Source organism: Carassius carassius, chromosome 17 (assembly GCF_963082965.1).
Source record: "Carassius carassius chromosome 17, fCarCar2.1, whole genome shotgun sequence".
Classification (NCBI taxonomy): domain Eukaryota; kingdom Metazoa; phylum Chordata; class Actinopteri; order Cypriniformes; family Cyprinidae; genus Carassius; species Carassius carassius.
In genome coordinates, this window is record NC_081771.1 from 1,325,434 (window position 1) to 1,340,000 (window position 14,567).

At 35.0% G+C, this 14,567-nt stretch overlaps 1 protein-coding gene across 5 annotated transcripts in view; it reads left to right on the top strand.

The window, feature by feature from the left end:
• The window catches only part of tox2 (TOX high mobility group box family member 2), a 112,829-nt gene that overhangs the window by 71,304 nt on the left and 26,958 nt on the right, over positions 1 to 14,567 (top strand). For all 5 annotated transcript variants that reach the window (XM_059570360.1, XM_059570361.1, XM_059570363.1 and 2 more), the window contains one exon: positions 1,857 to 2,114. In XM_059570360.1, coding sequence (XP_059426343.1) covers positions 1,857 to 2,114 — 258 coding nt within the window. The remainder of the gene's footprint in view (positions 1 to 1,856; positions 2,115 to 14,567) is intronic.

Consider the following 14,567-nt stretch of genomic DNA (forward strand, 5'->3'; position numbering starts at 1 on the left):
CTATGTTCTATTTTGAATAAAACATTGGCTCATGTGATTTGAAAGTCTTTTAGTTTTCATTTTATTAACATTTAAAAAACGTCTCAACTTTTCCGGAATTCGGGTTGTAGATTGAGTGCGACAGGTTCATCAGCATCGTGTAGATTATTTAGAGCATCATATAGTCTTGTTAATGTTCTTCTGAGTGAGTGTATTCTCTTTCTTAAGACAGCGTTTAGCGTTTTATCCTTGTGGAGACTCTTGGACGGGTGATATATTTGGGAGAACTTTGTGATTTGAGTAATGTATGGTGGCAAGGTCCCACAATCCTTGTCTCTCTCTCCTTCTCCACGGCCGAGTATTTGCTAAAAGTATTTGTTTGCAAGATAAATGGCTGTTCTCCAGGCGAAGATGACAGGCAACACAAAGATGATATTGAATTGATTTCTGAAATGTTGCAGAACTGACTGTTTGATGTATACGGGCAGACATGAATCATAGAAATTCTATTAAAAAAGCTCTTGAATGGTTGACAGCGGAATATTATTTCTGATGATTAATTTGAGTCAGTCATTATGGACGGGGCTCCAGTCAGATCGCCTCCTACAAAATTGCTTTTCATTCCCTCTTGAATACCCCGGCAATCTCTCTCCCTCTCTCTCTTTTTCCTTTTTCCTGAATTTAACATCAGACGTCAACGCGGCTGATGAGAGGCACGAGTGTCGGGAAACCCCCAGAGCCAATCGCAAACTTTAGCGCTATGAAAACATGGTCTGCGCTTACAAAAGTTGATTGTGATAATGCCGTATCTCCTGCAACTTTTTGTGATTCCAGAGCCAAATCGGAAGCTGCCAACTGCATAATATTTATATAGTTATGTTTATATCTCTCTTCACAAAGTAATTAGGCGATCATCACATCTCTTATTGCTCATACGTTGTCTCATAAGTGTTTGGGATTGATCAGACTTACAGTTTTAAAATGTTTTTTGATTCAAAATGTTATTTTATTTTAGATTTTATTTAATTTAAATTGTTATATTTTATTTATTGTATGTTTTATTAATATTGTATGTTCTTTAATAAAATATTTATTTTACCTAACCATAAGTGTTATTTTAATTTATTTGTTTTATTTGAACATAAGTGGCAATTTAATTTAATTAATTGTATTTATTGTATTTATTTTTATAACACATTTTATATTTATTGTATTTGAACATAATTTATTTTATTTTATTTCAACATAAATTTATTTTGTGTATTATCTATTTATTTTTAAAATTCATTGTATTTTTTATTTATCGAATTTAAATGTAAATATTTTTATTTTATTTATTGTATTTAATAATATTTTTTATTATTTTATTTCAGTTTAAGTTGTATTTTTATTTTATTAAATAATTGAATTAATTTAATTTAATTAAATATATATATTTATATACATTTTTATATATTATATATATAAAATTATATATATATATATATTTATATATATTTAATTAGCCTACAAAAAAATCTTATGCATTGCAATCCTTTAATTTTTAATATTTGGCATGTGTGTATGCTGCTGTGCGTCCCTGTGTTTAATAAGCAGCGTGTACGCTCTTTAAATAACATTGCGCCAGACTTTAGACCAGGTTTGAGTTGGTCGATGGCACAGTCTATTTTGAGCTATTTTAAATAGCAATGCGCCTGAACACACCTATTTTTTAGATCAGCACGCCCATGGGCGCAAAAATACGCAAATGCATTTGCTAGTTTAACGACGTGGCGCCAGGAAAATGGCGCCGGACTGAAACTAGCAAACAAACTTGCGTCGCATTGCACCGGGTGTATTATAGGGCCCTAAGTGACTTTCTTTCTTCTCCGCTACAGAATTATTCCGGACAGGGAGGGGGCAATGGGAACGGCGGAGGAGGGGGAGACGAGGACTACGAGATCCCCCCTATAACCCCGCCGAATCACCCCGAGCCACCGCTGCTGCACCTGATGGACCCCGAGTCCAGCTACCTGTGTCACTCCATCCCTCACAACGGCCTGATCAACCCGTACTCATACTCCGAGCTGCCCGCACTCATGATGTCCAACATGCTCGCCCAGGACGGACATCTGCTGTCCAGCCAGATGCCCTCGGTGAGTCCCGCTTCTGCCCTACATAGACAGCACTGTCAGGCGTCAGAGTTCCTTCAACCATTCCATTCCTCTCTGCTCCTCCTCCTCATCCTCATATCCAGGGCTCATTACTTTGTGTTTTGTTGCTTAACACTTTATAGACTCTGAGAGCTATAAAGAAATATCAAATCTGCCATCTGTGGAAACTCCCTCATAAAGTGGAGAAATCCACAGAATCGCTGGGAAAACACTGAGGAATTCATCTTTAGGGGTGAATCTCACTCTTTAAAAATGCAAAATAGATCTTATTTCTTACTAGTGGTTTTGGATTGAAATGTGCATTGAAATCAGTCTGGAAAAAAAATAAATTTCACTGTTTTTGAAAGTTAAAAAAAAAATATTTTATTAACAATGTAATTAATTTACAAAATAATAATAATAATATATATATATATATATATATATATATATATATATATATATATACAAAAATTCCTAAGACTGAAAACTAGCTAAAATCTATTTCAAAATACTAGCATATAATACCACAATAATACTAAAATAATATTGAAGGAATCTTCTTTAATGTGGATTTCACTCTTTAAAAGTGCAGAAAAGAATAATATTTAACTATAATAAGTACTACTGTAAGAACAAAAGTGCTAAATCTGAAATATAAAATAAAACTGAAGCTTAATGCATGCAAAAAAAAAAAAAAAACTTAAAAAACCTGAACTGAAAAAAATAAAAAAATAAAAGTTAATTTAAAATATGAATAAATATTATATTAGTTTAATTCTAAAATAACTTATGAATTATTATTCAATGGTGAATTTTATTCCTTAAGAATACAAAACAGAGTTATATTTAACTATACACTAAGTACGAAAATTGCTACAATTGAAAAAGTAAAGGTAAACAGAAATATAAAAAAATTAAAATAAACTAAAGCTAAATAAAAATATTAAACAATTAATAAAATAATATTATTAAATGATTATTAAAATTATAATTATAACAAAACTAATTAAAACTTTAATAAAAAAAGGATAATTAATTCAAAATCAAAATATTTATACATTTTATGCTACTATAATACTGAAATAACACTAGACACTTTATTTATTTATTTTTAGATTCACCTCTTTTAAACAAAACACAGTGTCTTCTTTTTATATGCCAGGGCTTTATTATTTGTGCCTTTTGATTGTTAAACTTTGATTGTGAAACAGGAATTTGATGCAACAGCGGGACAGAATTTAAATTCAACTCAACTCTGGTCATTTTTCTAATGGCTCTCTACAAAAGAAGCCACTTAAAATGGACATCAGGCAGCAGCACAAAATGGATGACAGCGGTTCTGCAGCCGTATGAATCTATGCATGCAATTTCTTGAGCTACCAGAATGCATTAAATCAACCATTCTTTCATTTCGAGATCCCATTTCTATATTGACACCCATCGAGCGGGTGAATAGAGTGTGCTAGTCAATAATACTTCACTAAATGAAACGTTCAGTGTGATGGACTGCCATTTTATTCCCATTTCTTCCCCAAGCAAACTTCTTTAACCATGTAGCGATTATGTTCTGCAGTATTTGTGCTGTAAATTTCAGGTTGTTTCTGGTTGAGGCATTCGTGAGGGTTTATATGCCTACAATAACAATGATAAAACCAATCATTTCTGGAAAGCTATATGCTCTGTGAGCTGTATAAATGGGAATATGTATTGTGTCCTATTCATTGCGATGCTGATAACATTCCTCGCTTTACTCTGACCTTTTATGACCTTTGCCTCAATCTGAGTTTGATGAAATGAAATCGTAGATTGCTGATTTTGTCTTGTTCGGTAGATCGATGGCATTCAAGCGCTCTGCACAAGTACGGGTGGCTTTATCAGTGGTGCAACAAAGAGTGCCATGTATTTGTTGTTTTGTCTTGTTGCACGTTCTTATCTAGATTGTAATGTTCTCTATGGTTTTTATTGTGCTTTGGGTTTTGTTTTGCTTTGCTTTATTTTGCTTTGTTCTGTGTTTTGTTTTGATTTGATTTCTGTTCTGTTTGGTTTGTTTTTTGTTCTGTTCTGTTCCGATCTGATCTGATCTGTTCGGTTTTGTGTTGTGTTCTATGTTCTGTGTTCTGTGTTTTGTTTTGTGTTCTGTTCTGTGTTGTTCTGTGTTCTGTTCTCTTCCATTCCATTCCGTTCTGTTCTGTTCTCTTCCGTTCAGTTCTGTTCTGTTCTGTTCTCTTCCGTTCAGTTCTGTTCGGTTCTGTTCCATTCCATTCTGTTCTGTTCTGTTCTGTTCTGTTCTCTTCCGTTCAGTTCTGTTCTATTCTGTTCTGTTCCGTTCCATTCTGTTCTGTTCTCTTTCATTTACATTTACATTTACATTTATTCACTTAGCTGACGCTTTTATCCAAAGCGACTTACAATTGCCACATATGTCAGAGGTCGCACACCTCTGGAGCAACTAGGGGTTAAGTGTCTTGCTCAGGGACACATTGGTGTCTCACAGTGGATTCGAACCCGGGTCTCTCACACCAAAGACATGTGTCTTATCCACTGCACTAGCACCACCCCATAGAACTTTCCCGTTCAGTTCAGTTCGGTTCGGTTCTGTTCTGTTCGGTACTGTTCTGTTCTGTTCCATTCTGTTCCGTTCTGTTCTCTCCCGTTCCGTTCTGTTCTGTTCTGTTCTGTTCTGTTCTGTTCTGTTCTGTTCTGTTCTGTGCTGTGTTGTGTTCTGTGTTCTGTGTTCTGTTCTGTTCGGTTCTGTGTTGTATTGTGTTTTATGTTCTATGTTCTATGATCTGTGTTCCGTTCCGTTCTGTTCTGATCTGATCTGTTCTGTTCTGTGTTGTTCTGTGTTTGTTCTCTTCCATTCCGTTCCTTTCTGTTCTGTTCTCTTCCGTTCAGTTCTGTTCAGTTTTGTTCTGTTCTGTTCTCTTCCATTCAGTTCTGTTCGGTTCTGTTCTGTTCTCTTCCGTTCAGTTCTGTTCGGTTCAGTTCTGTTCTGTTCCATTCCATTCTGTTCCGTTCTGTTCTCTTCCGTTCAGTTCTGTTCGGTTCTATTCTGTTCTGTTCCGTTCTATTCTGTTCCATTCTGTTCTGTTCTGTTCTGTTCTCTTTCCCGTTCACTTCTGTTCAGTTCGGTTCTGTTCTGTACGGTTCTGTTCTGTTCCATTCTGTTCTGTTCTGTTCCGTTCTGTTCTGTGCTGTGTTGTGTTGTGTTCTGTGTTCTGTGTTCTGTTCTGATCTGTTCGGTTCTGTGTTGTATTGTGTTTTATGTTCTATGTTCTATGATCTGTGTTCCGTTCCGTTCTGTTCTGCTCTGATCTGATCTGTTCTGTTCTGTGTTGTTCTGTGTTCTGTTCTCTTCCATTCCGTTCCTTTCTGTTCTGTTCTCTTCCGTTCAGTTCTGTTCTGTTCTCTTCCGTTCAGTTCTGTTCTGTTCTGTTCTGTTCTCTTCCATTCAGTTCTGTTCGGTTCTGTTCGGTTCTGTTCTCTTCCGTTCAGTTCTGTTCTGTTCTGTTCTGTTCTGTTCCGTTCCGTTCCATTCTGTTCTGTTCTGTTCTCTTCCATTCCGTTCTGTTCGGTTCTGTGCTGTGTTGTTTGTGTTTTGTTGTGTTGTGTTCTGTGCTTTGTGTTCTGTTCTGATCTGTTCTGTTCTGATCTCTTCGGTTCTGTGTTGTATTGTGTTTTATGTTCTATGTTCTACGATCTGTGTTCCGTTCCGTTCTGTGCTGTTCTAATCTGATCTGTTCTGATCTGTGTTGTTCTGTGTTCTGTGTTCTGTTCTCTTCCATTCCGTTCCGTTCTGTTCTGTTCTGTTCCGTTCCATTCTGTTCCGTTCTGTTCTCTTCCGTTCCGTTCTGTTCTGTTCTGTTCGGTTCTGTGCTGTGTTGTTTGTGTTGTGTTGTTTTCTGTGCTTTGTGTTCTGTTCTGATCTGTTCTGTTCTGATCTGTTCGGTTCTGTGTTGTATTGTGTTTTATGTTCTATGTTTTATGATCTGTGTTCCGTTCTGTTCTATTCTGTTCTGATCTGATCTGTGTTGTTCTGTGTTCTGTTCTCTTCCATTCCGTTCCGTTCTGTTCGGTTCTATTCCGTTCAGTTCTGATCTGTTCTGTTTGGTTCTCTGTTGTGTTGTGTTCTGTGTTCTATGTTCTGTGTTCCGTTCTGTTCTTATCTGATCTGTTCTGATCTGTTCTGTTCTCTTCCGTGTTGTGTCGTTTTCCGTTCTGTTCTGTTATATGTTATGTGCTCTGTGTTCTCTTTTGTTTTGTTTTGTTTTCTCTGTTCTGTTCTCTCTTTATTTTCTGTGTTCTATTCTGTTTTGTTTTGTGATCTATTCTGTTATGTTTTTTGTTTTGTTTATGTCTGCAAAATTCAAAGCAAACAGCATTGGTTTCGGTGAATCCTGTTGTGGTGTTGTTTAGTAGATGTGTATTTCTGTCAGAGCTTTTCCAAACAGAAGCTTTTGCTGATGAAATGAATCTCTGCCATCAGGGGGTCAGTGCATATATTCCATCTTCAGAAGAAAAGAGAAGAAAAACCATTAGGTTTCATCTTCCATCTTGAGTAGATCGAGCTGAAGAGATCTTTTTTCATTAGAGCGGTGCAGAGCGAGAGAGACTGTCAGAGAAAAGAGATGGAGAGAGATGGGCTGGAGGAGCAGAAAGAGTGACGAGGAGGATAGGAGGGGTAAAAAGAGGTGAATGAATGAACACAGCACTAGGATAAACGGAAACTGCTTTGAATGGAAGGTCATCAGTACTAAGAGCTTTTTTAAAGTATATCAAACAATTTAGATGGAGTACTGCTGTATGCACACAACGTCCATCTCCATAACTGCGTTTGTGCTTCTGATGAAGTATAAATATCTAGAACCGCAGTCTTTACTGGTAATGCAGGTTCATTTCAGACTTGGTAAGCAAACGAAGTTGAAAATATGTGAAGTAACAAGAGTACTACTACTAGTTTCTAAACATTAAAGTCATCAAAACCTACTATATAGAAATGTGGTTGTTAATGCAGTTTCGCTTAGATATTTAGGTAACACTTTGTATAAAGCCTGTATACATAATGCTAAAAGTAGTTTTAATGCATTCATTTTGCCTTGTACTGCGCTTTATGATGCATTATATGTTCTCATAAATTATTGTAACCACAGTTATAAAACATTAAAATTCATTGTAACACCTTCAGAAAGTATAATGCATTAAAACACATGACAAACTAATCATCAAATAGTATAATGCATTACAATTTACATTTTGAATCCTTTTATAATGTATTATTAATTAAGGCTTTAAAGTGTTCAGTACAATAACAGCAAAAAAGGATCACTAATTGCATCAGGTTATCCTAGCTGACCAGGTTTAGTATTGTAGTATTGTTTAGTATACATGTTGATAAATCAAATAAATGGCTTTTCTGGAAAGATGTTTGCAAAGCTAAAATGAAAATATTTATTTTAAAGCATGCAATCTCCAAAATTGCATGCCTATAAAGAATTGGCCAGTAACACATTAAAATGTAAAAAGTATAAAAACTGAAAAAGTATTTTCTTGTAAAACGTAAGCTTGTAAGCTAACCTGGATATCAAAGTTAAAAATGTTTGCTCATCTGATGAAATGAGCAGTTTAGCAGATGTGGATTTTGAATGCAACATGCTTCATTAATAAAAATGTCACATTTCAATGAACTTTCAAGGGCGATCGAGTGAGTAAAAAAAATATCATGTCATTAGCTGAAGGATCATTTGCAGTATCATAGATTTACAGCAACAGTTTGAGGCGTTTGTCCTTGAGAACAAGTGTTTTGTTGAGCGTGTTGTATAATACAGAATTATGTAGTCTGTAGTTTAAAGTTTCAGTGTTTCGTGTTTACTCCATGAACGCAAACTGGAATGTGTTTATTCATTAATGTTTAGTGTGCATGTAGTGTTGCATTTGGGAATGCATGAATTCATCAAAATGCATGCATGCTTTGCATTAGAAGAATCTGCCAAATGCATGAATGTAAATAAATGCAAACCAGCAGGAATTTCACTCCAGCTCTCAAAGTTTTTTTTCTGGAGGCCTGTGAAGGTAGTAATGGTTTTCCAGCCTGTACTTAGACTGCTAGATTCATCACCGCCTGAATGAACCGGCCTGCGGTCGGGACTCGACCAGAAATAGCCCAAAGATGACGGCCTGCCCAAACTCTCAGGCTATTTGCAGCCGTCCAGCCTTCGAGCGGCTTTAATCAAATGTATTTTTGTTGAAGTCCACCCAAGATTTGAAAATAAAATGCACATCGAAACAGCATCTGTCGGCTTTGAGACAGAGACAGAGGAATGAATTTTTCGGACGGAACGATGTGCGATTAATCAATATAAAGCAAAAGATATTTGCATCACGGCACAACACGGGGATTACATTTGTAGCGGAAATGCTTTATGGAACTATTAATATCTTTTATTTTCTTTCCCTGCATTGCAGTTCAAAGAGCGTAATAGAATGCATTTCCTGCAAGGAATATTACACAGATGATGGATGGATCCGGAGAAAACGGGGAAAACATCGTGCTGTTCAATAGGCCCTGAGAAATCAGAGAGAGAGAGAGAGAGAGAAGGAGAACAAAACCCCCTTGGTTCTTAAACAGCTTTCTTTTCACCTTTGCGATTATTTATTTTCAAATAGTCCTTCAGGGTAATGTGCCATTTTCTTATTTCACACCGCTATTTCCCATAAACGAGGGGAAGGCGCGATAAATCAAGAGGGAAACATAGACTTGCGCAAAAGCAGCGAGAGCGCTAAAGATTTATGTAACACATTCATGTTTTCCACTTCTTCTTTTTAGTGCTGCACTGTGAAAGCCTGCCTAATAAAAGCCCCTATTAATATTTCCTGTTGCCTAGCAACCGCAGGCAGCAAGTAATAGCATTCCGTGGAAAAATAGATGACCGGGCCGATAAGGAAAAATTCAATTCTTTTATTATCTCCTGGGAGAAGGTGCCTTATTTCCTTCTGCGCAATATGATATGAGAGCAGGCTTGTGTATTAAGAAATGCTTTAAAGAAATAGAAGTTATTTTCCAATTTCATTATAGCAGAAAATAGAGGAAGAAAAGGCAGGCAAAAAGAGTGTGTGTGTGTGTGTGTGTTTTTCCTGATGAGAATTTATCTCATCTCTCTAATAAAGTCCATTAGGCTTTGAATTGAGATAATCAAGGCGTCATTTACAGATTTAATTTAGTTCCTTTGCATCTTCCAATCACGTTCTTCTGGAAATATGAGGCTTTAGGTTATGGTGCACACATTTATGTCAAATATTATCTGTGATTTTCACAAAACACACACACACACACACACACACACACACACACACACACACACACACACACACACGCACACACACACATACACACACACACACAGAGAAAGAGAGAAAGTTATATCTTACTTAGATTTGTAATTATGTTTTATGTAATATGTTTCTCCCTTTTCACCATTATATATATATATATATATATATATATATATATATATATATATATATATATATATATACATACACAGCATAGAGAGAGAAAGAGAAACATAACATTACACATAATTACATGTAATATATATATATATGTATATAGTTTAAAATTTCATCACATTTGCAGAGCATTCAATCATATTCACATAAGGTCACATTCAAATAAATCTATAAAATGATGTTGTATTTCTAATGTATCATCTCTTACACCACGTTTTGCAGAGCATTTAATAATATACTCTCAGAAAAAAGGTACAAAAGCTGTCACTGGCATAGAATCCTTTCAAAAAGGCACACATTTGTACCTCATTTACTTCTAAAGCTTGCATTTCAGGACCTCAAATGTAAATTTCTTTTACCTAAAGTGCACATATTCATATCTAAATGGTACATTTTAGGACCTTTTGACAGTGTCCTGTCCTAGTGACGGCTTTTGTACCTTTTTCTCTGAGAGTGTATATAAAGTCACATTTCACCAACTCCAAAAGATGTGACATATGAGTAATTCTGGGCATGTTTTCTGCGTTGTCAGTGTTATTGTTTGCTTCTTGTTTAGTCATTGTGGTCTCATTGTTTGAGGCACTATTAGGAAAGAAGGACATCAGTTGTTGCTTGGAAACAAAGTGATTTGAGTTGAAGTCAGCATATCTACAGTATTTTCCATAATGTCCTTATCGAGAAGAAATCATGAGGAGACACAAACGACCACGGCAGATAACGGCCTGCTTTATGTACTCTATCTCATTTTGTCACTTGCTTCTATGTCTTATCAAAGCATGAGATCGCGTCCATATTCCCTCGCGCCGCATGTATCTGGACACACATCAGCTGACGGTGAGAAACTGCAGGAATATTGCTCAGAAGATGCTCTTTCACAGATCCAGAGACAGCATGGAGCTCTCCGTTCTGTAACTTTGTCTCAAATGGTTCTCCTAAAACCAGGAGAGATAAAAAGAGCTCAGATACAGACGTCAAATCTGACATCAGTTGCTCTCAGTTGAGACTTTATTGACATATTATTGACTTAGTGTAATTAAGATATTATTATATGCTTTATTAATATTTTTAATAATTTTTTATTTTAAGTTTTATTTTTAATAATTTGTTTCAGTGATTTTTTGTGTGTTTTTTTTAAATAAAACATTTTTATATTATATCATATTATATTATATTATATTATACTATATTATACTATATTATATTATATTACATCATATTATATTATATTATATTATATTATATTATATTATATTATATTATATTATATTAGTAACAAACTATCTTTTGTTTTTTATTTAGTTAACTATATAAATAATAATATAATAATAATACATTTTTTGTTTTTTGTTTTTTTAGTTAATAAAAGTCTTTTTTGTTAACTACAATGATAAAATAATTTCAGTTAACTACAATGATGATTATTTTAACTATAATAAAATAAAATAAATAATAAGAGAAAAACAGGTTCGCAGGCATTGTTACTTAAAAGGTAAAGGAGATGAATATTTTATTTATTTTTTTCAAGTAACAAATTTTTTTTTAAGTTTTCTTTATATGGTTAAATTGTAGTTTTAGTTAACTATAATAATCCTGATTCTGAATTTTTTAATTATTTGATTTTCCTAAGATAATAAGTAAAAAGAAACCAAAACGAGTCAATAACTGTCACATACACTAAGTTTAGATCAATAAAATGAATCTGGATGTGGAGGTCAGATCACTTAAGATTACAGGCAAATTAGAAAATCCAAAGAAAACATTGCTGTCAGAAACATTTGAGATATAAAAAGCTGTAATGTGGCTTATTGCACAGCTTTCTAAAGCCTGAAGCACAGTGCAGATGTATCTGAGCTAGCAGGGCTTTGAATTCTGTGTGAAGAGTTAACACACTTACTAATCATCCTTAAATTAACCTAATTGTTGCCACGACACCCCACTGAGGGTGTGTGTGTGTGTGTGTGTGTGTGACTGCAGGCTTCGTTTCTCATTAGATGTAATAGAAATGTTCTTTCCTTCTGTCTGTTCCTTGTGTTGATATGGCTGTCTCTCTTCTTCCAAAGCCATTTCCTCTAGATATGATTTATAGTTTCTCAAAATACTGTGTAAGTTCAGAACGCCTGACGTTCTTGTTCAGATCATGTTCATTGTAAAATAAGCTGAATGCTGTATGCACATGTGCATACATGTGGTAATGAACACGTAGAAAAAGATTCTCCCTTCTCTCTCTTCATCTCTCGCCGCTCGACTCAGATTTACATCCGTTAATTGAATTGGAATGTAATGCAATAAAACTGTCCCAGCCATGAAATAAAGATTCAATCAAATTATTTCAACTGTTGCCTGCAGTCTGCTCCTCCCATCAATGTTACTAACATTAAGAGCCATGAAATCTAAATTGGATTTTTGTGGTTTTTCTGCTGCGCTCCATTCAGAGATGTTTCTGCTGTGGATCTTGACGTCTGGAAAACTACAGAAACAGAAACAACACTGCAGTGCTATCAGCTCGTCTGTCAACAGTCAAAACTAACAATCAGCGGAGGAAAAATAGCATTTGGTCAATCATGTGCATTTAACATTCGTTCGCTGGGAGTACGATTATTAATATTAGGACCAGTTATTGTGTTTTACACACATTGTGTCTTGCTAAACAGGTTTTCGTTTTCAAAAAATGTTGCAATGTTAGATTTATTGATTCATTTTATTTGCTTCAAAGTGAGTGCTATCATTAAATATGAGAATAAAAAAAATGCCTCTCTTTTCCAAAAAAAAAAAATAATAATAATAATAATAAAAAAAAATATATATATATATATATTTTTTTTTTTCAAAGGAAATTAATATTTTTATTCAGTGAAGAAAAACATACAATGTTTTTATAATAATAGAATTAATAATAATGTAAAATAAAATCATTATACAACATGATAAAAATGTAAATAATATTTTAAAAGATTATTATTATTCAGCAAAGAATTGATCAAAAGTTACAGCAAAGACATTTAAAATGTTACAAAAGCTTTCTATTTCAAATAAATTCTTGTTTTTTTTTTTTTTTTTTTTACTTTCTGCTCATCTATGAATCCTGAAAAAATACAATGTATCACAGTTCAACATTGATAATACTCAGAAATGTTTCTTGAGCAGCAAATCAGTCAATTAGAATGATTTCTAATGACACTGAAGACTGGAGGAATGATGCTGAAAATACACAGAAATAAATTAAATTTTAACAGATATTCACAGTGAAAACAGCTAATTTAAGTTGCAATAATATTTCACAATTTTAATTGATTTTACTGTATTTTTCAATCAAATAAATGCAGCATTGGTGAGCAATTAATAATAATCCAATAAAACGACTGTGAATAGCAGCTCAGAGTATCTGGTCTGTTAAATCTGAGCTCAGATTGAGACTCTTGCTTGATGAATGAGGCAGCGTGGAAAACGCGGCTGATCTGTGATCATCTGTGTGATGTGGTTTGCTGAGGTTTAGTTCAGCCCAGAGTTCAAAGAGTTTACAAGCGTCGAAGAGATGAAACCCACACGTCTTCGGGGACGACAGGTTGCGCTTGCTTAGAGATTTAAGCAGCGCTTGATTTATAAATCAGCGCTCTTATTAGCACTGGGAGCGTTGTTATAAATGACCCCCGCGGGCAGAGCTGGAGCGATGGAGGAAGAGGAGGTTTCATGTTCTGCCCTCGAGGAGAACGAGAGTCACGGCGAGGGCAGAACGAGACGAGAATCCCTCGTGTTTACGGCTGGAGCTCGAGAGATCTGTCTCCGGCGCTCGGCTAATTAAAGCTGCCACGGCGCGAGCCTGCCGGGATAATGTTCTATTATTATAGTCATTTGTTTCAATTAACCGCTTTGTGATTTTACAATAGCAACTGTGAACCTGCGTGGAGTGAGCCATCACTCCCAACAAGATGTGTCCAATCAGAGCCACAGGCCTAGAGCAGCGCTTGTGCTTCAGGACTCATTTACTAAAAACTCCCATCGTCACGTGCTCAAATGCATTCAAGTCATTATGAATTGCACAGCTTGCATTATGTTATTTAGTTTGACCTAATGCTCATGATTTTTGAAGATGGAGTCATGTCACCCAACATGTCCACATTGACATTTTTATTTTTGACAGACAAACAAACATTTTTTTTATCATTTATTTTAGTGTGTGTGTGTGTGCCATATCAGGACACAACTCTGTATAATGTCATGGGTATGACACAGGTATTACAAGGAGAGCGTGACTTATGAGAACCCATGTCCCCATTTTTCAAAACGCTTATAAATCATACAGAATGAGTTTTTTTGAGAAAGTAAAAATGCACAAAGTGCATTTTAAACAGTAGATTTTGACAAACGTAATGTTAAATCCAGTGAGTTTTTGGGAAATAAATCATGCATTTTGCATTTTTACATGTGCATTTCTAATCAAATTTAGATAAATATAGACATATCTGTCAGATATTACTTACACGATTCATTTGTCTCACTAGAAATGATTGCATTGCATTGTGGGAAACAGTATGCAGTGTGCTCTGATTGTATACTATTCATTCTGTAGGTCAAACGCATGCAGAAAATTCACATTCTGTTCCCAGTATACATGCTACATACTACAGAAGTGGCTATTCTAGAACACAGCCGTACTTTTACAGAAACAAATGTAACTGAATTATTCTGTAACCTAAGCAATTGTCAAATGAAGCTACATATATGATAATTCGGGTACAATCTCTTTCTTGTAGCAGTAATTATAAACACCCTTCAACTAGTGTTTTCCACAGACCACAATGTCAATCACTTAAAGACACATGATACATCCAGAAAGAAACTGTACATTAGATGATCTACTGTATGGCATATTTAATGAATGTGTCCTCAGATTCATTGCAAGCGTCTCTTTACTCTGGTTTTGATGTAAAGCGTCCTTCCGTTCGCACT